The 27,903-nt window shown below is 40.6% G+C and overlaps 1 protein-coding gene across 1 annotated transcript in view; it reads left to right on the top strand.

Moving 5' to 3' along the window:
• The window catches only part of BACE2 (beta-secretase 2), a 106,059-nt gene that overhangs the window by 74,430 nt on the left and 3,726 nt on the right, over positions 1-27,903 (top strand). The window contains exon 8 of the mRNA XM_061167556.1: positions 3,478-3,646. Within this exon, the coding sequence (XP_061023539.1) occupies positions 3,478-3,646 (169 nt within the window). The remainder of the gene's footprint in view (positions 1-3,477; positions 3,647-27,903) is intronic.

Here is a 27,903-nt window from a genome sequence, read left to right as displayed (position 1 = left end):
TAGTTCCAATTTACTTATAAACAGAAAATAATACTGGATGCTCAGAGATGAAGCTATGTGTTTTTCCATATTCAATAAATCATTGACTCCTCCTTCATCCTAAGCATCAGTCCTCCCCGGTCTCACCTGTCCCTGCTCTCTCCATCCCCAGAGTCCTCACTCACATCCCCTCTCACTCCCACTTCAGGACCCACCAGAGTGCCTTCCACACGCCCCCACCCTCTCTTCCTTCCAAAACCATTGCCAGATTCCTCTTGCTAAGCTGCAGCTCTCCACCCCACTACCGCGATCCTGGAGACTTGCCACTGTGGCTTTCCTTGACCTCACAGGACCCACCCTGGTTCTCTAGCCTGTTTCCTGCTGCACCCTTGACCTTCCTTCCCCTCTTGGTGGCTGTCCTCCAGTACTGGGTGCCTGCTCCATCTCCTCGCTTTGCTTCCCCCACTGACTGCCTGAAATGCCCCCTCCTCCCCACTCCATCTGTGTACCCACATTCTTCCCATCCTTTAAGACCCAACACAAACAACTCTTCTTTGTTGAACCTCTGCCGAGCAGAATGGTCCACTTGTGAGCTTGCCTTGCAAACTTATAATGCATGTTTTCTCATCCACTCATCTGGCCCGGAATCATATCTTCAGGGTTGAGCTTATGCTGTTGCCTTCTTCATTTGACTTCTTTTTTCTTTAATTGCACACACACTTTTATTTCTTCCCCCATTAAATTATTAATTCCTTGAAGATGAGAATCATGAGATTCAAAGGTCATCTTTCCTTTTCTAACAGTGCTCTGTGGTGAGGGGGTGGTGCATAATAACTGTTTGTTGAATGGACAGATGAATGTGTCTTTGTTGCAGTTTGGTGAATTTGAGATAAAGGAGTGGGACTGGGGGATAGGGAAGGAGGAATAATTTCAGAAGAAAAAAGTAAATGATAAATATTGCCTTTTCCCTGTTCTCAACTTTATATGGAGAAGTGCATTCCCAAAAATGGAGAGCTGTTAGGATTAGGATTGAAAGCTTTAAGAGAAATAACAGCCCAACAGAGGATACAGGCACAGAGCCGGAGGCTTGAGTTACACTCGCACCACTGCCCTTGACTCACACTGTAACTCTGAATGGTCAGTTCTCCCTTTCTATGTGTGTCTCTTTAAGTATAAAAAGAGAAATAATAATACTTGCCAAAGACATTTTCAGAAGACTGCAATATCCTTGGATGAACAGCACTGCGTAGGGTGATGTGAGAATGATATGTTTTCAGCACCTTTAAAATTATGTGCTCTTTGTGATTAAATTTTGGTCAGGCCACCAGCAAAATGTGGACATTATTTCACCAGTGTGGTTTGTCACTAAACTTGAAACCCAGCTTGAGGACAGAGGTAAATGTGAGCTGGAGAATAAATGGCGTGTGGGTGAGTTGACAGTCAGGGACTCTAAGAAGCAGGAGGAAAGCAGGCTTGCAGGGTGAAATCTGTCATTACATCCAGGGCAGGCAGTAGCCATCTGAGCTGAAGATCCACTGGGGCCCATCAACCGCTTTCAGGACCAAGTGCTGGGTGAGCGTGAAAAGATAATGAAGGAGGTCTGGGAGTATTGCATTTAATTTGCACATCTCTGCATAAGAATTCAGTTTTATTCTCACTTATGAGACTGTAGATGTCTCTTGGTTGACTTTGACATGTCCATATTTTCAGTCTTTTAAAATCTGCTTTCCCCTGTTGTCCTGATTCCTCCTTCATCATCCGCATCCCAGTTGCTTTCCATTGCCTTGATGGGAAAGGATGACTGTCATGAACCATCACGTGATGAGAACCTCATGAGCCCCATGTTCTGGTAACACACCCTTGGGGACAGCGCTGGGGGCCCCCTCCCAGCCCTGCCTGATCGAAGCCCTTCCTGACATTCAGAGCAATCATCAAGGCTCCTGGTCACCCAAGTTTTAGAATGAGGTCCCTACCCAGGACCATCTAGGATCAGCAGCAATAGATGGATGATCAATTCTAAGTGCAGAAGAATCACGTCAAAAAACAGAGTGCCTGTGCCCAACTCTATTTTCCAAAACCACCTGGGCTGAATCCTGTGTGTGTTCTCAGTCATTCAGTCATGTCCAACTCTTAGAGACCCCATGGACTGTAGCCTGCCAGACTTCTCTGCCCATTGGATTCTCCAGGCAAGAATACTGGAGTGAGAGGCCATTTCCTTCAGGGGATCTTCCCAATCCAGGGATCCAACCTGGGTCTCCCCCATTGCAGGCAGATTCTTTACTACCTGAGCCACCAGGAAATCCTATTTGGCTTATTTAATAAAGCAGCTCCTGGCCCACAGGGAAATTCTGATTTTTTTCATATGATCCTAAAAACATAAATAGTTTCAATCTAATTACCACCAGATTGTCTATTTTTCCTATTTAAGTTTGAAGGCAGGCATTTTACTCTGAGACGTAGCAACACTGGAGCTTTCTCAACATGTTACAAAATTTACAGTCTGGAGTTTTTGCTGGAAGTCAATGGGGACACACACAGAAAGGTCAGGATGAAAGTTACAAATTCAGTTTGCATCATGTTTGGGTCAGTGTCATAGTTGCATTTTATTTGGTGATTTGGGGGCTTTTATTATGGAATTCTTTCATCAAAGGTAAGAGTGTTTGTGTGTGTGTGTGTGTGTGTGTGTGTGTGTCCGAGGACCTGCTTACGGGACCTGAAATGGAAGTGTTTTAGTAACAGCTAAATACATCCACTACCTTTTCTTAATTTACGTTGACCCTCAGGAGAAGTTGTCTATTTCACTACACTGATCAAGCTCATCCATTTAACACACACTTACTGAGGCCCTACTGTGTGCAGAGCATATACAAGATACCTAGGAGCCAAGAACAGAGTTGAGAATAGGACAGTTCCTTGCCTTGAAGAAGGGTTTACAGATAGACACCAGTCAGTGCTTGGTTTAAAACTGCTGAACCCGCCCTCTGGACATGGCAGCTGGTTGATGTCCAGTGGGTGATGACTCCAGACAACCCATTTGTGCCCTTGCACACCTTCCTGCCTTGAGACCCCCTCGCTCTGGTCTTCACTGCACATGGCAAATACACTGACGTCATCTTCCTTGTGTGTCACTTTGATCATGCGTGTTTTGATCATGCAGAGAACATGATTATTCATCTTTGTATTGCTGGTACCAAAGACAGTGTCCAGGCCTTATGAAGTGTTCAGTAAGTGCTGAGCAGATAGGTGGTGGGTGGATGGATGGACAGATGGATGACTCCTGGATGGGTGTACCTGTGTGCAGCCAGAGGTGGTGTGCATGCTGCTATCCTTCAGCAGGTTCCTCACCAGGCACATGGTCCCAACTCCCGGATGGCAGGGCTGGTATCATCCTCACAGCTCCTATGGCACCTTGGAGGGTCTGAGCACACAGCGACCTCAATAGTTCTGTGATGTTGCCTGATCTGTGCTTTTTCTCTTTTGCTCTTTCCTCTTCAACAGCTTTACATTCAGCCCATGATGGGGGCTGGCCTGAATTATGAATGTTACCGGTTCGGCATCTCGCCTTCCACCAACGCACTGGTGATTGGTGCTACCGTCATGGAGGGCTTCTATGTGGTCTTTGACAGAGCTCGGAAGAGAGTGGGCTTCGCGGCCAGCCCCTGTGCAGGTAAGCGATGCTCACGTCAGACAGGGAACCTCGGGAGAACACCTGATGTCAGATGACTGACTTGGAAGCAGGTCTTGATGACAGGTCAATGCTGTTGAATTGTTTCACTCATGCCTGTCATCAACGATCAAAATCTTATCAACAGAATGTACTGTGTGGGTTGCAGAAAGGAATCAGAATAATTCATGTCAAACTTATATCCAGTACTGTTGTTGTTGTTCAGTCGCTCAGTCATGTCTGACTCCTTGTGACCCCATGGACTGCAGCATGCCAGGCTTCCCTGTCCTTCACTATCTCCTAGAGTTTGCTCAAACTCATGTTCATTGAGCAGATTATGCCACCCAACCGTCTCATCCCCTGTCATCCCTTTCTCCTCCTGTCCTCGATCTTTCCCAGCATCAGGGTCTTTTCCAATGAGTCGGCTCTTCACATCTGGTGGCCAAAGTACTGGGGCTTCAGCTTCAGCATCAGTCCTTCCAATGAATATTCAGGACTGATTTCCTTTAGGATGGACTGGATGGATCTCCTTGCTGTGAGTGCTGAGCACACAGCAAATGCACAATAAATGTTAGTCATTATAGTCACCTCTCATACTAAACTTAAAATGGCATCTCATACCAGGAACAGCAATACTCTGTGGGACCTTGGGGATGAATTACAGTTCTGGGGCAATGAAAGCAAAATGAATAAAAAAGAAAATTCATAGATAAGCTGTGTATATTTTTTTCTTCAAAGATATCTTCATTATGAAATAAGAGTTAAATGCTTGTCATTGCTATTTTCAAAATCCTAAAATCTTAAAACTAAGGAGTCCATTTTTCTCATAGAATGTTTTTCAAGAGATGATACAAGGATGACACAGCAGTATTATTCAGCGATGTCTAGCTTGACGACTGGGTGGCTCTTCAGAAAAACCAGGAGAGCACAATAAAGCTGATAGGGTGGTTAAACCCATTCCACTTGGAAAGGTCTACAGAGTAAGCAGTTTGCTTGAAATGGAGTGTTCCCATAGCACACGGTTTAGAGGGAGGATCAGGTACTTCTGACTAATAGCTGAAGCTAGCAAGAAAAAGGCAGATCTCAGAAGTGGCAGGAAATTGAACTGCTAGAGGGATGAAGAAAGCGCATGCACCAGGGTGGAGGCTGGGCGAGATGCTGCACTAAAGATGGGGTTTCAGAGGATGGAAAACATCCCACTGCATTGAATTCGGGTTCAGGAACATCCTTGAGTTGTGCTGATATCATGCTAAAGGTGATTCTTCAGTCACTCGCTCATGTCTGACTCTCTGTGACCCCATGGACTGCAACACGCCAGGCTTCCCTGTCCTTCACTGTCTCCCAGAGTTTGCTCAAACTCAAGTCCATTGAGTTGATGATGCCATCCAACCATCTCATCTCCTGTCACCTCCCTCCCCTCAATCTTTCCCAGCATCAAGGTCTTCTCCAGTGAGTGGGCTCTTCACATCAGGTGGCCAAAGTATTGGAGATTCAGCTTCACCTTCAGTCCTTCCAAAGTATACTCAGGGTTGATTTCCCTTAGAATTGACTGGTTTGATTTCCTTGCTATGCAAGGGACTCTTAAGAGTCTTCTCTAGCACCACAGTTCAAAAGCAATTCTTCAGCGAGCAGGGGAAGAACAAGAAATGTGAAGTAGACAAGAACTAACCAAAAAAAAGATAAAACAGAAGAAAATTGAGGGTTATAGTGAAATACATGACTATTATTTAGTGAAGGAAAGAAAATATGAATTTGAATTAAAAAAATAGCCTTAAACATTAGCTGTAGCTGTAGCTCTAGGACTGATAGGGAAGCTGCCAACCATCCTGGTCGCCTGCACTTGAGCCAGACCTTCACTTTGACCTAAGACCAGTGGAGATATTTGGAGGGGAGTGAAGGAGGGCGGAGGGTACACAGGGACAATGCCAAATGCTCACAGCTGACTTCCGCAGGAGGTGAGATTTCAGTTTTTATTTCTTACTGTCTAAATTGCTAAATCATGGTCATAAAATAGAGGCCCAGTAAATAAAGCAGATAAGTGATGCTTTATATTCTCATTTCAACAATACTGTCTATTACCACTAAGTAAAATAACAATATGGAAGACAGAAGATAAATATTAAGTGGAAAAATTGTATCTGGACTATTATTGTTTAGTCTCTAAGTCATGTCCAACTCTTGCAACCCCATGGAATGTAGCCTACCAGGCTCCTCTGTCCATGGGATTCTCCAGGCAAGAATATTGGAGTGGGTTGCCAATTCCTCCTCCAGGGGATCTTCCTGACCCAAGGATCAAACCCATGTCTCCCACATTGGCAGGCATATTCTTTACCACTGAGCCACCAGGGAAGCCCATCTGGACTATAGGCCACTTCATATTCTCTATAAATAAATCATCCCACCCCATGTACAGATTCAATGTCTTGCACCCACGTGGATTTCTTTGACTATGCGTTAGTGAACAGACTTGGAACCTTGAGGTTTGTCACTTTTTCAGTCACGAGTAAATGTTTACCTTTCAGATATGTATTCATTCTTTCAACCAGCTGGATTATCACTGAAAGAGCACTTTCTCTGCAACCTGAAACACTACTGTATCTCCCATGATTCTTTGCCTTCTTCAACCCAGAGGATCTAAGAAATAGAGCAAGTTTCTCCACAATTTCTACTCTTTTGTTAAATACAATTAAAGTACAGGCTACTATGGCAACAGCCATTAGATTGTCCACTTAATATATCAGAGAGCATAATCACTGTATGTTTCTGAGTGAATTGCTGTTGGAAATAGTTTAATATTAAGCATCTCTAAGTAGAGTGGAAATGGTATGGACTAACAGAAGCAGAAGATATTAAGAAGTGGCAAGAATACACAGAAGAACTATATAAACAAAGATCTTTACAACCCAGATAATCATGATGGTGTGATCACTCACCTAAAGCCAGACATCCTGGAATGGGAAGTCAAGTGGGCCTTAGGAAGCATCACTATGAACAAAGCTAGTGAAGGTGATAGAATTCCAGTTGAGTGATTTTAAATCCTAAAAGATGATGCTGTGAAAATGCTACACTCAATATGCCAGCAAATCTGGAAAACTCAGCAGTGGCCACAGGACTAGAAAAGGTCAGTTTTCATTCCAATGCCAAAGAATGCTCAGACTACCACACAATTGCACTCATCTCACACGTTACTAAAGTAATTCTCAAAATTCTCCAAGCCAGGTTTCAACAGTACATGAACCATGAACTTCCAGATGTTCAAGCTGGATTTACAAAAGGCAGAGGAACCAGACATCAAATTGCCAACAGCCACTGGATCATTGAAAATGCAAGAGAGTTCCAGAAAAACATCTACTTCTGCTTTATTGACTATGCCAAAGCCTTTGACTGTGTGGATCACAACAAACTGTGGAAAATTTTTCAAGAGATGGGAATACCAGTCCACCTTACCTGCCTTTTGAGAAATGTGTATGCAAGTCAAGAAGCAACAGTTAGAACTGGACATGGAACAAAAGATGCCTCCAAATTGGAAAAGGAGTACCTCAATGCTGTATATTGTCACCCTGCTTATTTAACTTATATGCAGAATACATCATGCAAAAAGGTGGACTGGATGAAGCACAAGCTGGAATCAAGATTGCCAAGAGAAATATCAATAACCTCAGATATGCAGATGACACCACCCTTATGGCAGAAAGCAAAAAAGAACGAAAGAACCTCTTGATGAAAGTGAAAGAGAGAGTGAAAAAGTTGGCTTAAAACTCAACATTCAGAAAACTAAGATCATGGCTTCTGGTCCCATCACTTCATGGCAAATAGATGGGAAACAGTGAAAACAGTGACAGACTTTATTATTTTGGGCTCCAAAATCACTGCAGATGGTGACTTCAGCCATGAAGTTAAAAGATGCTTGCTCCTTGGAAGAAAAGCTATGACCAAACTAGACAGTGGATTAAAAAGCAGAGACATTACTTTGCCAACAAAGGTCCATCTAGTCAAGGCTATGGTTTTTCCAGTAGTCATGTAGAGAGTTGGACTATAAAGAAAGCTGAGTGCCAAAGGATTGATGTTTTTGAACTGTGGTGTTGGAGAAGACTCTTGAGAGTCCCTTGGACTGCAAGGAGATCCAACCAATCCATCCTAAAGGAAATCAGTTCTGAATATTCATTGGAAGGAATGATGTTGAAGCTGAAGCTCCAATACTTTGGCCACCTGATGCGAAGAACTGACTCATTGGAAAAGAGCCTGATGCTGGGAAAGATTGAAGGCAGGAGGAGAAGGGGACGGCAGGGGATGAGATGGTTGGATGGCATCACCGACTTGGTGGACATGAGTTTGAGCAAGCTCCAGGAGTTGGTGATGGACAGAGAGGCCTGGCATGCTGCAGTCCATGGGGTCACAGAGAGTCAGACATGACTGAGCAACTGAACTGAACTGAACTGAAGCAGAGCTACATTCTTCCCTACATTTCACCGTGCATTCTTTGTTAGGTGTTCTTATACAAATTTTGTTGCTATTTTTTTTTAAATGTATTTAAGGTCTTGGTACTTAAACATTAGAATTTACCAGCTGTGGGAATATACTCTTTGTCTCCTCTTTAGTGCAAATTGTTTAGCCATTAAAGTAATCACATCCCTCAGGGCAGCAATTAGGAGCCAGACAGTGGAATAAAGTGCCATAGTAAGTGAAAGAGATATGCTGCCTTTCTTTTTTCCTTTTTAAAGTGTTTATTTTTAAGTTATAACATATTTGAAATAAAATTTTTTCAGTTGCAAGGAGCCATATATTATGTACATACTTGGTAACACCCAGATGTAACAAATGTTAACCTTTTGTCATAATTTCTTCAGAAATTCATTGTAGAAATAGATAAATATAGCCAACACCCTATCCCACTGCCTTCCCAGAATTTCTCCTTATCCTGAAATTTGTGTATATTCTTTTCATAATTACAACATGTTTAAACTTCACTATGTGACTGTAACTATCTTGGACTAGTTATCGATTGCTATGTAACAGTTACCCGTGAATTTAGCAGCACTTCAGGGCCTTGTGCAGGTACTGAGGGTCAGGAATGGAGAGGGGGCTCAGCTGGGTAGTCCTGGCCCAGAGTCTCTTATGGGGCTGCAGAAACCTGAAGGCTAGAGGGGCGCTTCCAAGCTCACTCACTTGGTTTTTGGCTAGAGCCCTCTTTCCTTGCTGTATGGACCTCATCACTGGCCCGCCCAAATGTTCACAAGTCAGGGCGCTGATCACCCCAGAACAGGTGACTCCAGAGAGAGAGAGAGAGAGAGAGCAAATAGAGTCCATGACATGAAGCCATGGCCCTTTTACGATCTAATCTTAGAAGTTTGTGTCATTTTTTAATCTATTATTTAATCTATCACTTATGCCTACACTCTTGTCACACAGAGCCAGCTTGGTACTATATAACCTGGCAGAGGACTACATGGAATAAATATTAAGCAGCAGGAAATCACAGCGGGTCATCTTAGAAGCTGCCTGCTCAGTTCAGTCGCTCAGTCATGTCCAACTCTTTGTGACCCCATGAACTGCAGCATGTCAGGCTTTCCTGTCCATCACCAACTCCTGGAGCTTGCTCAAACTCATGTCCACCAAGTCGGTGATGCCATCCAACCATCTCATCATCTGTCATCCCCTTCTTCTTTTGCCTTCAATCTTTCCCAGCATCAGGTCTTTTCCAATGAGTCAGTTCTTCACATCAGGTGGCCAAAGTATTGGAGCTTCAGCTTCAGCATCAGTCCTTCTAATGAATATTCAGGACTGATTTCCTTTAGGATGGACTGGTTGGATCTCCTTGCAGTCCAAGGGACTCTCAAGAGTCTTCTCCAACACCACAGTTCAAAAGCATCAATTCTTCAGCTCTCAGCTTTCTTTATAGTCCAACTCTCACATCCATACATGACTACTGGAAAAACTGTAGCTTTGATTAGATGGACCTTTGTTGGCAAAGTAATGTCTCTGCTTTTTAATATGCTGTCTAGGTTGGTCAGAGCTTTTCATCCAAGGAGCAAGTGTCTTTTAATTTCATGGCTGAAGTCACCATCTGCAGTGATTTTGGAGCCCAGTAAAATAAAGTCTGTCACTGTTTCCATTGTTTCCCCATCTATTTGCTGTGAACTGATGGGACCGGATTTTTGAATGTTGAGTTTTAAGCCAGCTTTTTCACTCTCCTCTTTCACTTTCATCAAGAGGATCTTTATTTCCTTTTCGCTTTTTCTGCCATGAGGGTGGTGTCATCTGTATATCTGAGGTTATTGATATTTCTCCTGTCAGTCTTGATTCTAGCTTGTGCTTCACCCAGCCTGGCATTTTGCATGAGGTACTCTGCATAGAAGTTAAATAAGCAGGGTGACAATATACAGCCTTGAGGTACTCCTTTCCCAAATTTGAACCAGTATACTTTTCCCTGTCTGGTTCTAACTGTTGCTTCTTGACCTGCATACACATTTCTCAAAAGGCAGGTAAAGTGGACTGGTATTCCCATCTCTTGAAAAATTTTCCACAGATTGTTGTGATCCACACAGTCAAAGGCTTTGGCATAGTCAATAAAGCAGAAGTAGATGTTTTTCTGGAACTCTCTTGCATTTTCAATGATCCAGTGGCTGTTGGCAATTTGATGTCTGGTTCCTCTGCCTTTTCTAAATCCAGCCTGAACACCTGGAAGTTCACATTTCACATACTTCTGAAGCCTGGCTTGGAGAATTTTGAGCATTACTTTGCTAGCCTGTGAGATGAGTGCAACTGTGCGGTAGTCTGGGCATTCTTTGGCATTTCCTTTCCTTGGGACTGGAATGAAAACTGACCTTTTCCAGTCCTGTGGCCACTGCTGAGTTTTCCAGATTTGCTGGCATATTGAGTGCAGCACTTTCACAGCATCATCTTTTAGGATTTGAAATAGCTCAACTGGAATTCCATCACATCCACTAGCTTTGTTCATAGTGATGCTTCCTAAGGCCCACTTGACTTCACATTCCAGGATGTCTGGCTCTAGGTGAGTGATCACACCATCGTGATTATCTGGGTCATGAAGATCTATTTTGTACAGTTCTTCTGTATATTCTTGCCACCTCTTCTTAATATCTTCTGCTCCTGTTAGGTCCATACCATTTCTGTCCTTTATCAAACCCATCTTTGCATGAAATGTTCCCTTGGTATCTCTGATTTTCTTGAAGAGATCTCTAGTCTTTCCCATTCTATTGTTTTCCTCTATTTCTTTGTATTGATCATTTAGGAAGGCTTTCTTATCTCTCCTTGCTATTTTTTGGAACTCTGCATTCGGATGGATGTATCTTTCCTTTTCTCCTTTGCCTTTTGCTTCTCTTCTTTTTACAGCTATTTGTAAGGCCTCCTCAGACAACCATTTTGCCTTTTGCATTTTTCCCCCCTTGGGAATGGTTTTGATCACCTCCTCCTGTACAATGTCACGAATCTCCATCCATAGTTCTTCAGACACTCTATCTATCAGGTCTAATCCCTTGATTCCCTTCAAGAATACTGGAGTGGGTTGCCATTCCATTCTCCAGGGAATCTTCCTGACCCAGGGATCAAACCCAGGTGTCCTGCATTGCAGAAGGATTCTTTACCATCTGAGACACCAGGGAAGCCTAGAAGCTGCCTGCTGTATACTTATAAATGAGTAATTGTAACAACAACAACAAATGTAGGTTGGTTTGTTTTGGTTTGGGGCATTTTAAAATTTATATGAATGCTACGATGCTTTGCACATTCATTGTCAACTTGCTTTGATTGCTCAACATCATGTTTGCTAGATTTTCCATGTTGAGATGAGCACAGGTCATTCATCATGAGTGCTGGGTAGTTTCCCATTATATGAGTATACCCAGATCACTTAGCCAGTCCTCCCTTGATTAACGCTTGGGTTGTTTCTGATATTTCAATTCTAAACAGTACTAGGCTGAACGTCTTTGTGCACATGAATGAGACCTTCTGTAAATGGAATTTGTAGGTGACTTGTATGCCAGCCTTCAGTATTACTGGCTGCTATCATATTTTTCTTTGAAGCAGCTGGACTACCAGAGTTACACAGAATTTTGATTCTGTCAAAATATTGCCATATTCATTTCATTTTGTTTTGTTTTTGTCAATACGTGTGTGAAATAGTGTCACATTTTAATTAACTCCTCCTGAAATTACATAACTTTTGTTATGTCTATGAGCTGTTTAAACTTTTCATCTGATAGTGAATTTTTCTGGTAGCAATTTGTGCACATTTTTCTATTTAGTTTTTGTTGACATGCCTAAGTTCTTTATATAGTTGAGAAACCATTTTTCTGGGTTATGTGCATGGCAAATACTTTCTCCTAGTCTCTCTGGCTTTTCTTGGGTTTGGTGTCTTTTATTTATCCTTTTTAAATTTAGTGAAATAAAATGTACTAATCCCTTTTTAAGGCTCTTATTCTGTACCTTTTTTGAGAACTTCTTCCTTACTCTAAAAAAATAGAAATTATTTTTCTTCTAAAGATATGATTTTGTTTCATTTTCTTCTAAAATGTGAAGTAGAAATCTAATTTTTATGAGGCCACTGAATTTTCTCAGCATCATTTTTTGCTTATGTGCTTTTCCAAAAATTTTTTTCAATATTTCACTGTGAAAATTTTTAATATACAAAAAAGACTAAAAGTAATAAAATAATGTTCTGCATACCAACCATCTGGATTTAATTTTAACATTTTGCCATATATTGGTATATGTATATATGTGTGTATGTATGGTTTGCTGAACCATTTGCAAATAAGTGGCAATGTTATGGTACTTCACCCCTAAATATTTCATTATTCATCTCAAAAATAAGTGTATCCTCCTACATAATCATATCAATATGAAACCTAAAATGTAACAATACTTACTTAATATCATGTAATGTCTAAACCGTAGTCCAGTTTCCCCATTTGAAGGCCAGTTGTGTTATAGAATGCATCATACTCAAATTTATTGGAGTATTTCTTGATGGTGTCATTTAATATGTTTGTTTGGCATCATATTCAAATGTCCTGTATACTTGAACTTCAGTCTAGAGGCTTGATTAGATTCAGGTTAAATGTGTTTTGCAAGGTACCTACTAAACTTTAATAGCATCTTTCTCATGTATGTATATCTGGGTCTATTTCTGAGAATTCTATTCTGTTCCACTAGGGCCAGTGTTGTATTCTTGTACTATAAAATATGGTTTTAATTCCTGTAGTTAAAAGAAGACTCACTATCTTGTAGGGGTTCGACTCTCCTTATTCTTCTTTAAAATTGTACTGTCTACCCTTGTTGTTTTATTTGGCTTGTCAAAATCTCTGAAGAATCATACCAAGATTTTGGTCAGAACCATACTGAATTTGTAGGTTAATTTAAGAAGAGATCAAATCTTTACTGTATGAGTCTTTTCCCCATAAAAGTGCTAAATCCCATTTGTTTAGGTAAGCTTTTATGTCTTACAACAATGCTCTGCAGTTGTCTCTGAACAGGTCTTAACACATATACCTATAATCTCTTTATTGCTATGAGATTATTTAAAAATGTACATTCTAATGGATTGTTTGGTATACAGGCATTCAATTTTTTTTTGTTTGTTTTTGTTTTTTGTTTTTTTTTTTTTTCAATTTTTTTTTTTTGTATATCAGTCTTTTATGAAGCCACCTTGCTGGATTCTCCTTTTTTAAAATAGTTATTAGAGTCACTTGGATTTTCTTTGAAAAGTTATATGATCTGCAAATGGTACATTTTTATCATTTCTAATCTTTTATCTTTTGTTTTTATTTTGTGATGCTTTTAGAGACAATATTGATTAGAAATGGTAATGGATATTTTTCCTTAATTTAATGGGAGTAATTATTATATTTTACCATTGAGCATAATATATGGGCTAGGTTGTGGAATTCCCTTCTAATCCTCAGTTAAAGGATTCCAGTTGTTTAGTATGAATGAAAAAAAACACTTGACGGTTTCTACTCATGTTAAACAGACTCCTACTCAATGACTCAGCGATTTCCTCTTAGGAGAAAGGAAGATGTATGTCCACTCAAAGACTTGACCAGAAACAGCTTTATTCATAAAACCAACCAAAGTACTGCATTCATTTAGTAGTTCCATGAAATGATCGTTTCCTTCAAACTAGGAACAGCCTCCTACAAAAGAGAATGGGTAAGCACATCTTTCCACGCAGTGTAACCCCACCTAGCAATTTTCTTTCTGCTGAAGAATGTAGTTTAGGATTTCTTTTATGAAAATTTATGAAAGGTATGTTTCATTTCACCATTTCTTTTTTTTAAATAATTGCATTTATTTATTTTTGGTTGCCCTGGACCACGGGCTTTGTCTAGTTGCTGTGAGTGTGGGCTACTCTCCATGGCAGTGTACAGGCTTCTCACTGGGGCGGCTTCTCTTATTGGGGAGCATAGGCTCTAGGCACGCGGGTTTCCACAGTTGCAGCACGTGGGTTCAGTAGTTACATTGTGCAGATTTGGGTGCTTGGGCTTTAGTAGTTCCTGGACACAGGCTTAGTAGTTGTAGCTCGTAGGCTCTAGAGCGTGGATGCAGAAGTTGTGGTACACGGGCTTAGTTGCCCCATAGCATGTGGAATCTTCCTGGACCAGGGATTGAACCCATGTCCCCTTTATTTGCAGGCAGATTCTCATCCACTGCACCACCAGGGAAGTCCTCACCATTTCTTGAATCATAATTTAGCTATGTATGGAATTTAGGATGACCATTTTCCCTTAATGTTCTGAAGATGCTATTCATTATTCTCCTGCCATAATAATTGACAATGTGTTTCCATTGTTACCTCTTTAAGGGTAATCTTTTCTTTCTCTCTGGACAATGTTGAGAGTTCTTTTAATTTTAAATTATTAGTATTCTGAGTTTTCACCATGATATATCTAGATGAAGATTATTTTATTAGCTTGCTAAAACTCATTGTACTCTCTGATTCTGATAATTTATGTTTTTCATCATCAACCCTGGAAAATTCTCAGCAATATCTCCTCCACTATTGCCTCATGTCCGTTCTTCCTATTTTCTTCTAGTCTTCTATGAAATAAATTTGGGGATTTCTCATTATTTCCTACATATCCCTTGACCTTTTATTCATATTTTTCTCTCTTCATCTTTGCTGAGTTTTGTGTGGGCTCCTCAGATACATCTTATATTAGCCTCGTTCTCTCTTCAGCTGTGTTTAATCTGTTTAACCTATTCGGTAAGTTTTTAACTACATTGACTGTGTATTTCATTTCCAGAAACGCTATTTTATATTTTCTCAAATGTACTAGTTTACTTTTCTATCCAGTCCAATGAGTCACTCAGTCATGTCCAACCCTGCAGCCCATTGGACTGTAGCCCACCAGGCTCCTACCTCCATGGGATTTTCCAGGCAAGAATACTGAAGTGGGTTGCCATTTCTTCTGCCAGGGGATCTTCCCAACCCAGGGACTGAACTCAGGTCTCCTGCATTGCAGGCAGACTCTTTACTGTCTGAGCCACGAGGGAAGCCCAGAGTCAATGATGTAAAGTACATAAAATCTTCCCTTATTATTAATTTTTGAGCATCATGATCTGTTGTATGGGTGTTTCCTAATTTGTTTAATCCTTATTGATAGATATTTAGATTATTTCTAAACTTTTGTTGTTATAATGATGCTACAATGAACACCATTTATATGTCTATTCACACATAAGAAAGTATACCTCCAGGTTGGATTACTAGAAGTAGAATTACTGGGCTGAAGGGTGTAGCATTTATAATCTTGGTGGATATTGTCACATTGCTTTCCTAACAGGTTATGCTTGTTTATACCTGGCTATACTAGTTCTCTAGCAATGTATGTGATGGCCCGTTTCTCCCGTCAGACTCACCAACATGGTGACACACCTTGGGGAATTTTGCCAATCTGATGGGTGAAGAATATCATCTCAGTGTAGTTTTAATTGTATTGCTTTATATAGGTGAGGTTGAGTTTCTTTTCATATATCTAAAGGCATTTGTTTTTCATTTTCTGTGAACTATCTACACTGATCTTTTCCCCATTTTTTTTGGTTGGTTTTTTAGTTTTTAGTGTTAATTTGTAAGAGCTCTTTATGTGTACATTTGTCTGGAGGGGGAAAAACACTAAAATTCATATCTCAATTGTAAATTATTCTTAAACTTTGCTTCTGATGAATTTTAGTGTAAAAACTATTTACTTTTATGTACTTAAGTGTATCAGTCTTTTACTCTAAGGTTGTTGGGCTTAATGTTCCATTTCAAATTATCCTCCTCACTAAAATTATTCTGTGAGTTAAGTACTTTTATGTCTGGTTTCCCCTTGGCATAGAATGTATAGCTTAAATATTTTCCCCCCAAGATGACTGCCATATAGTTTCTATAACATTTATCGGTTGATCTATCTCTTCTTGACTAATTGGAAATCCCACTATTATTTTGCATACCAAATTCAAGTAAATACTTGAGAAATATATGTTTATTTCTGGATTTACTATTTTGTTCAGTTGATATGTTGTAGAGTATTATTTTCCTTTTGTTCTTTTTTCAAAACTTCTCTGCTATTCTTAATTTTCTTTTCCTTTATGAACTTTTGAATCAGCTTGTTCAGTTGAAAAAGCAATCTTGTTGATGTTTTAGTGAGCTTTTAATCCCTTTAAACACAGCTTTCGTATAATTCAAGCAGATCGCTGTATTTTCTAAGATTGAAGGAGAACTCATCTCCCTGTTTTTGTGTCTGCTGACTGTTCTCTCATGGTGGATTTTTTTTCTCACTTGGTTTGTAATTTTTTGTTGTGAACTCATCTTTGGTGAAAGTGACAAGTGAAGTCACTCAGTCGTGTCCGACTCTTTGCGACTCCATGGACTGTAGCCTACCAGGCTCGTCCGTCCGTGGGATTTTCCAGGCAAGAGTACTGGAGTGGGTTGCCATTTCCTTCTCCAGTGGGTCTTCCCGACCCAGGAATCAAACCCGGGTCTCCCGCATTGTAGGCAGACGCTTTACCGTCTGAGCCACCAGGGAAGTTCATCTTTGATGAAAGTGCTTTTTATTTTTCCCTCTGAGAGACTTCAGTGCACTTTGGTTTGTAAAAATGTTCCTATAAAGCAATTTTGCATTTTTCTGTTGGGTGTTCTCAAACCAAGTATAGGGTTTCTACACCAAGTTGTATAAGTTTATATGTTAGCCATGCTTGAGGTACTGGTTGGGAGGTCCCATTTCTCAAGGAAGAATCTTTCTTCCCTTCAACTTCTACCCCTTCTCAAACCTCAGACAGAGTCAGGCTTACTTGTTGGTAGAGATTTTCTGGCTCCCTGTACTGATTGGCCAGATTTTCACTGGCATCTCAGCTCTAGTACCTTGGTGCTGGCATCAAGCACCATCACCTCCCCCCACCCAACTTGCTGGGTATTGAAACTGCAGCACTCAGCTGCATATTTTAAATTGAGCATTGTTTTATTCTCATTTCTATGTGTTATGGCAGGAGAAAGTTCTACCTTTGCATTAACCAGCACTTGAAAAATCTTTGGGAACTCCCCTTGCCCCGCTCTGGATCTTATCTTGGTTTTCATAATAATCTGTGTTTGTCAAATACCACTTAGTTTATGGGATTAGACTTCTCTATAAGGGATGGGCTGAGGCAGGAAGGAGGGCAGTGAGTAGGAAGGAGCTCTTTGATTATAACCTCTTGGGGAGCTTTTTAAAATATGCATGGTCCATATCCTCACCTCCTTCTGTAGCCAAGGTATATCAGAATAGTGGTGGGTGGGAGGGTGATGGGTATTTTGGAAAAAGACCCCAAGATGCTTCTGTTCTGCTGCCCCTGCTTCTCCTCGACTCACCTCCACTCCTACGGACAGTCACTGTTCTCAGATCAGATAAACAAGGCATGAGTCACAGTGAATCATGGAGTTGGCCAACCGGGGTCTTCAGCACATAGTCTCCCATGCCGGGAATAGGTATGAGGGACTGCCTCTCTGTTGCCTGGGCCAAGTGTCCTAAAGCTAGGAAAATAATACAGTGCTAAAATTGACAACTTTCTCTTAATGTATCCAAAGCTTCTGAAATATCACCCATCTCTTTTTATAGATTGAGACATTTAGCACCCAAGAGCTGTATAGATTTCAGCTTAGAAAATTTGAGACACATCATGGATTGTGGCAATCGTTTCACTGTGAATTTTCTTTGCCACAGGTTGAAATTGGATCTTCTGGTTCATGTTTAAAAATAGGAAAGTTAGCTGTTAAGAACAGAGTCTCAGAGATACGCCTCTGACATTTACTTAGAGTACAACCAAATGACGCCAAAGCCAAGGGCTCCCAAAGACATAGATTAGGCAGCCCTGCTTCCTCACTTTACAGAAAAGCACAGCAAGGCTTCAAGGTGGTAAACGACTTCAGGTCCTTGCAAAGCAAGGTGGTACTAAATCCATTACGCCTGTCCTGTAATCCAGGACACTTTTCTAGTAACCGTGTCTACTCAGAAAGCATCTGAGCACTGACTAATCCATCCATCAAAGGGGACAAGTCACTTCATTTTGTATGCTATGATGGAAAAGACCTGACCATGATAAATGTTATAGTTGGTAAAGGAGATATCATCTTCAGGCATTCATTATCAACTAGGTCCTCACCTCCTTGGCAATAAGACGAAAAGTACATGATTAAAATTTTAACCCAAGACTTTGGTGAAAGAATTTAAAACAACAGTGTGTTACCAGCTGGCATTCCATAAACACTGGCCTTACTCCAGGCCCCATGCTAAGTACTTAACTCCTGTTCGCTTGATTATCCACACAACAGGACTGTGCTGTTATTATCTTCTCTTTACAGATGGGGAAACTGCAGGGCAATGAAGTTAAGTAACTTGACCAAAATGACACAGCTCATAAGTGACAAGTAAGATTTGAACCCCAGGGACCATGCTTTTAGCTACAGTATACTGTGGCTTCTCAGGAGATCAAACCAGTCAATCCTAAAGGAAATCAACCCTGAATATTCTTTGGAAGGACTGATGCTGAAGCTCCAATACTTTGGCCACCTGATGCACAGTCGACTTATTGGAAAAGACCCTGATACTGGGAAAGATTGAGGGCAAGAGGAGAAGGGGGCGGCAGAGGATGAGATGGTTGGATGGCACCACTGACTCAGCCGACATGGAGTTTGAGCAAGCTCCGGGAGACAGTGAAAGACAGGGAAGCCTAGCATGCTGCAGTCCATGGGGTTACAAAGAGTTGGACACAACTTAGCAACTAAACAACAAATGAAGTTAAAAGTTCTGTGACCAAAGAATTAGTAGTATGTGTAATATATGTGCAGGCTTTTCTGTGAATGGCATTTCTAGAAAATATCCTCTAGATGTTATTTATTTATTATTCATTTATTTTTAAGTAAATAATAATTTTTTTACTGCCCTGGGTGTTAGCTGCTACAACAGGCTTTCTCTAGTTGCAGCAAGTAGAGGCTACTCTCTAGTGGCAGTGTGCGAGCTTTTCATTGTGGTGGCTTCTCTTGTTGCGGAGCATAGGTTTAGGGCACTGGCTCAGCAGCTGTGGCGTGTGGGCTTAGTTGCCCCACAGCATGTGGGATCTTCCCAGACCAGGAATCAAACCCATGTTCCCTGGATTGGCAGACATATTCTTCACCATTGGACCACCAGGGAAGTCCCAGATGTAACTGAAAATCAATGTTCCTTTAGTGTTGAGTGCTATGATCAGATGTTCAATCATGTCCAACTCTTTGTGATCCCATAGACTATAACCCACCAGGCTTCTCTGTCCATGGGATTCTCCAGGCAAAAATACTGGAGTGTGTTGCCATATCCTCTTCTGATCTTCCCAACTCAGGGATTGAACCACATCTTTAACATCTCCTGCATTGACAGGCAAGTTCTTTACCACTAGCACCACCTGGAAAGCCCTTCATGTTGAGTAGCTAGTTAGCAAATGAGAAGTCTGTTGTCTCCAGATGATACATTATGTCTGACAACCTTCAATTCAGTTCAGTTCAGTTGCTCAGTCATGTCCGACTCTTTGTGACCCCATGAATCGCAGCATGCTAGGCCTCCCTGTCCATCACCAACTCCCGGAGTTTACTCAAACTCATGTCCATCGAGTCGGTGATGCCGTCCAACCATCTCATCCTCTGTCGTCCCCCTCTCCTCCTGCCCCCAATCCCTCCCAGCATCAGAGTCTTTTCCAGTGAGTCAACTCTTCACATGAGGTGGCCAAAGTATTGGAGCTGACAACCTTAAATGGGTGCTAATTCTCAAAAACATTTTAAAAGATACATAACTTTCCTGATTATAAGAATGACACACGTACGTTAAAGAAAGTTGGATGATTTTTTTTTTACTATTTTTATTGTATTTATATATATGTACAGATGGTCCTAGACTTAAACGATGGTTTGACTTGAGATTTTTTGACTTTATAATGGTGTGAAAGCCATATGCATTCAGTAAAAAGTTTACTTCGAGGTGTGAATTTGGATCCTTCACTGAGATGGCGATATGTGGTCTGATGCTCGTGGAGCGCTGAGCTGTGGAAGCCACAGCTCCCAGTCAGCCAGGTGATCACAAGTGTAAATAACCAATATCCTTAGAACTACTCTGTACCCACAGATGCTGTTTTCCACTTTCAATACAGTATTCAATAAATTACAGGAGAGATTCAACCCATTCTTATAAAATAGGGTTTGTCTCAGATGATTTTGCCCATGTGTGCATGCTCAGCCTTTAAGTCATGTCTGACTCTCGCAACCCTGTAGACTGTAGCCCACTAGGCTCCTCTGTCCATGGGATTTCCCAGGCGTGAATACTGGAGTGGGTTGTCATTTCCTCCTCCAGGGGATCTTTCTGACCCAGGGATCAAACCCACATCTCCTGCATTGCAGGTGGATTCTTTACCACTGAGCCATGTAGAAGCCCTGATTTTGCACACCTGTAGGCAAATGTAGGTGTTCTGAGCACAGTTAAGATAGTCCAGGCTAAGCCAGGATGTTCAGTAGGTTAGGTGTATTAAATGCATTTTTGATTTAGTTATATTTTCAACTCACCATGCTTTTATTGCAATGTAACCCCATCATATGGAGAAGGCAATGGCACCCCACTCCAGTACTCTTGCCTGGAAAATCCCATGGATGGAGGAGCCTGGTGGGCTGCAGTCCATGGGGTCGCGGAGAGTCAGACAGGACTGAGCGACTTCACTTTCACTTTTCACTTTCATGCATTGGAGAAGGAAATGGCAACCCACTCCAGTATTCTTACCTGGAGAATCCCAGGGACGGGGGAGCCAAGTGGGCTGCCGTCTATGGGGTCGCACAGAGTCGGACACGACTGAAGCGACTTAGCAGCAGCAGCAACCCCATCATAAGTCTAGGAAGGGGTGTGTGTGTGTGTTTGTGTGTGTGAGATATGAAAAAGTGTATAAGCTTGGGCATTCCACTTAAAGAACAATGCTAAAATCAATTGCTGGGTACCTAACAGAGCTGGGGTTGGTTTTGTTTTTTTCTTTTTCATCCTAAATGCAATCATTTTCACATCTGTTATTCTTTGATGCATTTTTTGACTGCCTTGTTCTTTTGATTTTTTAAAAGCGCTGTTGAGATATGATATGAAATGAGCCATTCACATTATAGGGTACAATTTGAAAAGTTTTACATATGATGATAAATATTTCCATCAAGCCCCAAAATTTCCTTGTACTTTTCTGGTCTGTCTACCCCCTAGACCTTACTGCCCCCCAACCCCAACCCCAGATTAGCCCCTGATCTGCCTTCTGTCACTACAGATTACTTTTCCCTTGTTAGAATCTCATATTTCCTTTTTCATGCATTCCTTTTTGCCTGGCTTCTTTCACTCAGCATAATTATTTTAAGATTGATTTCTTTTTGTTTCATGTATCACTAGTCCATTCATTTTTATGCTGTGCAGTGCTTGATTGCACAGATATAATTGGTTTACCCTCTTTCACCTGTTGATATTTGGGTTGTTTCTGGGTTTTGGGGCTGTTATAAATTAAGTTGCTCTGAAATTAGTGTTGAAGTCCTTAGACATAATTTTCATTCCTCCTGAGTAAATACCTGGAAGTGGAATGGCTGAGTCATATCAAGGGGCTGTGATTTTCTTCCTAAGAAATTACCAAACTGTTTTTCAGAGGTGACTGTGTCATTTTCCATTCCCACCAGCTGTCTGTGAGCGTTTCAGTGCCTCTACATACTCATCAGCATTTGATATGGCCAGTCTTTTTCATTCTAATAGGTAGCTGTTGTTGTTTAGTCCTACTCCAGAGGATCTTCCCAACCTAAGGATCAAACCCATGTTCCCTGCATTGCAGGTGGATTTTCTACCACTGAGCTACTGGGGAAGCCCCTAGTAGGTAGTTGCTGCTGCTAAGTCACTTAAGTCGTGTCCGACTCTTTGCGACCCCATAGACAGCAGCCCACCAGGCTCCCCCATCCCTGGGATTCTCCAGGCAAGAACACTGGAGTGGGTTGCCATTTCCTTCTCCAATGCATGAAAGTGAAAAGTGAAAGTGATGTCGCTCAGTCGAGTCCGACTGTTAGCGACCTCATGGACTGCAGCCTACCAGGCTCTTCAGTCCATGGATTCTCCAGGCAAGAGTACTGGAGTGGGGTGCCATTGCCTTCTCCGAGTAGGTAGTTAGTGGTATCTTATTGTGGTTTAAATTTTCCTTTCCCTAATGACTAATAGGCTTTAACATCTTTTCATGTGCTTATTTGCCATTCACACATCTTCTTTGGTGAAGTGTCTTTTCCAGTTTTCTTGCCCATGTTTGTGCTAAGTTGCTGTTTTCTTGGGCTTCCCAGGTGGTGTTAGTGGTAAAGAATCGCCTGCCGTTGCAGGAGACAAAAAGACTCGGGTTTGATCCCTGGGTCAGGAAGATGCCCTGGAGGAAGGCATGGCAACCCACTCCAATATTCTTGCCTGGATAGTCCCATGAACAGAGGAGGCTGGCGGGCTACAAGCCATAGGGTCGCAGAGTTGTGCTGAAGCAACTTAGCACACACACTTGTTTTCTTATTTTTGAGTCAGAGTTATTTATATTCAGAATGCAAATCTTTTGTCAAAAATGGAACTTGCAGACATTCTCTCCCAATATTTTCAGCCTCCTAACCTTGTCTTTCGAAGGGGACAGATTCTTAATTTTGATGAAATAAGACTCAATCAATGTTTTTCTTTTATACATTGTGTATTTTGGTGTTATAGCTAAGAAAATTTTTGCTTCACTTGATGATGTAAAGATTTCCTCCTGTGTTTTTTCTAAGCATTTTATAGTTTTAGAATTGTTTCCAAATATTTAGAGATTTTCCAGTCATCTTTCAGTTGCTAATGTCTAGTTCCACCATTGCCAGAGAACATACTTAATATAAGTTGAATCCTTTCAAATTTATTGAAAGTTGTATTGTGGCCCAGGAAATAGTCTATCTTGGTAAATATTCCATGTGCTCTTGAAAACAATGTATGTTCTGTATAATTGTTAAGTTAGGTGATAGAATTGTTCAGGTCATCTATGTCCTTAGTTATTTTCTATCTATTTTTAAGAAAAGGAATTTGAAATCTCTGACTCTATTTGTAAAATTGTTTCTTCCTCCTTGCACTTTTATCATTCTTACTTTATATATTTTGAAATTCTGTTATTAGGTATAAAAATATTTAGTATTATGCTGTGTTTATGAACTGAACGTTTTATCATTATGAAATTACTGTGTTTATCTGATAGTGTTCTGCTCTGGATCTACTCTGTCTGATATTATTATACACACTCTGGGTTTCTTTTTATCAGCATTGGCACAATACATCTTTTTAAATCCTATGACTTTCAACATAATTGAGTAGTAACATTTAAAGTGGGTTTCTTGTAGGTAGCATATAGTTGGGTCTCACTTTTTATCCAGTTTGACAATCCCCATTTTTTAACTGGAGTGCTTAGACCAGACATCAGCAAACAACAGCCGGCAGCTAAATCTGGCATGTGACTTGCTTCCATATGGCCCATGAACTAAGAATGATTTTTACATTGTTAAATGGTTGTTAAAAAATCAGAAGGAGTATGTGATAGAAACCATGTGTGACCCCAAAAATTAACATGTTTACAGTCTGGTCCTTTATGGAAAAAGTTCACAAACCCCTAGTGTAGACTATTTATATTTCATGAGATGATTGATATGGTTGGATTTAAGTCTGTAGTCTTGCTGTGTGTTTTCTCTGTCTCAGCTGTTCCTTTTTTCTCTTTTTCCATCTTCTCTTGGATCGAGTATTTTTTTCTCCTCGGCAAGTTTATTAGCTGTGACTCCTGGCTGTGTTATCTTAGTGGTTCTAAGGTTTGTATCATCCATTTACTTGATCACAGCTACCACTTCCTGTAGTAAACAAACCTACAGATTGTCCTTCCCTTTCTTGCCTTCTGTCCTTCCTATAATATTACTATCATGTGTATTTTACAAATCTCCTGTACATGAATGCTAAGTCACTTCAGTTGTGCCCAACTCTGTGTGATCCTATGGACTGAAGCCCACCAGGCTCCTCTGTCCATGGGATTTCCCAGGTAAGGATACTGGAGTGGGCTGCCATGCCCTCTTCCAGGGGTTCTTCCCAACCCACGGACTGAACCCACATCTCTTATGTCTCCTGCATTGGCGGCCGGTTCTTTACCACTAGCACTGCCTGGGAAGCCCAGAATTCACCCAGTACATTGTTATTACTTTTGCTTGAATCAGTCCGTTATCTCTTTAAATATTTTAAGTTAGAAATAAAAATTTTACAAGTGCCTACATAGTTACCATTTCTAGTGTTCATTTCTGCGTGTAAATCCCTGTTTCCACCTGATCTCATTTTTCTTCTGCTGGAAGGGTTTCCTTTAGTACATTTACTTCATTTAGTACATTTAGTACATTTGATAGTGCAGATCTGAGGTAATGATTTCTTTCTTTTTTCAGTTTTATTGAGGTATAATTGGCAAATAAAACCTATGTATATTTAAGGTGTACAACTTGATGTTTTGATATATGTGTATGTTGTAAAATGATTTATTGTTGTTTAGTCGCTCAGTCATGTCCAACTCTTTGTGACCCCATGGACTATAGCCCGCCAGGCTCCTCAGTCCATGGGGATTCTCCAGGAAAGAATACTAGAGTGGGTTGCCGTTTCCTTCTCCAGCGGATCTTTCCAACCCAGGGATCGAGCCCACATCTCCTGCATTGGCAGGCAGGGTTTTTGTTGTTGTCGTTGTCGTTGTTGTTGTTTTACCACTGAGCTACCGAGGAAGCCCACTGTAAAATGGTTACTCAAAGTCATTAACATATTCATCATCTCACATAATCATTTCTTTTTTCCTTTTTTTTTTTTTTTTTTTTTGGTGGTAGTGAGAACACTTAAGATACACCCTCTTAGCAAATTTCAAGTCTACAATACTGTTAACTACAGTCACCATGCTGTACCTTAAATCCCAGGCTTACTCATCTTGCATAACTAAAACTTTGCCTCCCTTAACCAATATCTCCCCTTATCTGTAGCCTCCAGCCCCTAGCAACCACTATTGTACTCTCCGAATCTATGAGTTTGACTTTTTTTAGATTTCATATGTAAGTGGATCATGCAGTGTTTGTCCTTCTGTGTCTGGCTTATTCCATTTAGCAGTATTCTCCAGGTTCATGCATGTTGCCCAGATGGCAAGATATCCTTCTAAGACTGAATAATATTTCAATATGAATACATGTGTGTATGTGTTTCTATGTCTGCTTATGATAAATTCTTTCAGCTTGTATATGTCTGAAAACATTGCTTTATCTTTGCTTTTGACAAATATTTTTTGGGGGGATAGAATTCTAGGTTGGCTGCGTTTCTCCCCTTGATACTCTAAAGATATCACTCTACTCTCTTAGAGCTTGTATAGTTTCTGACATGAAATCATCTATAATCCTTTTCTTTGTTCCTTTGTACATAACATTTCTTTTTCTCTCTCCTTTAAAGATTTTCTCTTTAACACTGGTTATCAGCAATTCACTAGTGTATTCATGTTTCTTGTACTTGGGGTTCTCTGAGTCTCTTGGATCAGTGGGTTTATAGTTTTTATCCCATTGGGAAAATTTTGGTTACTGTTGCTTCAACTATTCTTTCTGCCTCCCATCCTCTCCTGTTATTTGGGTGGCCCCACAGTTTACTGATTTTCTATTTTTTTTTCAGTATTTTACTTTGTTTCATTTTAATCATTCATATTGCTATGTTTTCAAGTTCACGTATCTTTTTTTTTCCAATGTGTAATCTGCTGTTAACACCATTCAGTATATTTTTCATCTCACTTAATGTAGTTTTTAATCCCTAGAAGTTTGATTTATGTCTTTTTTTTATAGTTTGTATTTTAGGACTTCCCAGGTGGCACAGTGGTAAAGAATCTGCCTGCCAATGTGGGAGACACAGGAGACGTGGGTTCGATCCCTGGGTTGGGAAGATTCCCTGGAGAAGGAAATGGCAACCCACTCCAGTATTTTTGCCTGGAGAATCCCATGGACAGAGGAGCCTGTGGTTACAGTCCATGGGGTCATAAAGAGTCGGACACAACTGAGCACATGTCTCTCTTTAATGTGACTAATATTTTGTCTATCATTTCCTAAGTAGAATAGAGTAATAATAACTGGCTTAATATAATTCCTAATAATCCTATCACCTGTGTCATTTCTTCCTAAATTTTAATTTATTAATTTTTCCCTGTTATGAATTTTTCTATTTCTTTGCGTTTTGGTAATTTTGTATCAGATAACAAACATTGTGAATTTTACCCTGTTGGTTGCTGAATACTTTTGTGTTCTTTAAAATACTCTTGAGATGTGTCTGGGTCACAGTTAATTTCCTTATAAAGAGTTTGATCCTTTTTTGTCTTGCTTTTAAGCTTTATCAGAGGCATCAGAGTAGTGCTAGTCTAGGGATAATCTTTCCTACTACAAAGCAAAGACCTTTAGTACTCTAAGTACCCTGTGAATTGAGTGAGTTTTTCTGGGTTTTTGTCTTTCACCGTGGGAAACAAACAGGAAATTATTGGCCACAGTCATTATTCTTATGTGAGCATAAGAATTATTATTGTTGTGTGAGCTCACATGATTCCTGTGTGAGCCCCAAGCATAGTTTCTTTTCATCCTTCCAAGTGGTTCTTTCACTGGCCCTCATTCATTTTACGGTCAGCACTGGGCTGACGGCTCAGGGGAAGTCCTCTGGGGATGTGTGGGGTTTCACTGTGTAGTTCTCTCTCCTCTGCATCACGCTACCTGCAAACCCCAAGAGCCCTTGCTTCTCTGGGTTTCTGCCTCTGTCTCCCCAACTTGGGTGACACCCTTGTCTGTGCCACTACCCAGAAACTCTCTCAATGTAGGAAGATGGGCACCTGGGGGGCTGGCTCCATCTGTTTCCATCCCTCAGGGTTTACTGTGTCTCTTTACCCAAGTTTTAATATCTTCAGAGTCTTTTTCTTCTTTTTTTTTTTTTTTTTTGGTCTATTTTAGTTGTTTCAGGTGGAAGGGTAAAGGGTAAGTCTTGTCCCTCTTCCATCTTGTCTGGAAACAGAAGTGGTTTCAAGTGACTTTTCATTTCTTGGTGCTTTGTTCTATTAAGATATTATCTTTCCACTAAGCATGTTTCATTCTCATAATTGCTTGTTAAAGCTTCTCTATTTATAAAGTAAATGAATCTGTGAAAAGACAAATGGCCTACTGTGGAAGGACATTTGCAACAAAAGAAAGTTTTTACTATATACACGACTCTTACAAATCCACGAGAAAAAGATAGGAATTATAATAGAAATGGCCAATGAGTGTGTTTTTCAAATGGACCCCCAACTGGTAATCAAAGAACTACAGACATGATTTTGGATTGAGAGCCATCGTTTTTCCTTATAGGCGCTGATGCTGGTAAGAGTGTGAGAAGTGGTACCCAGCCTGTGTTGATGGGCATGTAGTGTCTCAGCCTTTCTTGTGTGTATGTTGTCAGCATTTATCCAGATGCCTAAAAGTGGGCATACCTTGACCCATAGTTTTACTTTATTAACTCATTCTGAAACAAACTATGAATAAGGGCAAAGACTTAGGTACATGATGTTTTACATGTCAGTGTTCACAGTGGTGGAAATATTAAAAACCACTTAAATGGTCTCAGAGATTGGTAAGCAGACTTGATACATCTATAATATGGTTTTTGTGTAATCATAAAGACAGCATGGTTGAAAATTAAATGCTATGAAAAGACAGA

The sequence above is a fragment of the Dama dama genome, chromosome 19, assembly GCF_033118175.1.
Source record: "Dama dama isolate Ldn47 chromosome 19, ASM3311817v1, whole genome shotgun sequence".
In the NCBI taxonomy this organism is placed as follows: Eukaryota; Metazoa; Chordata; class Mammalia; order Artiodactyla; family Cervidae; genus Dama; species Dama dama.
This window is presented reverse-complemented; position numbering and strand designations above follow the sequence as displayed.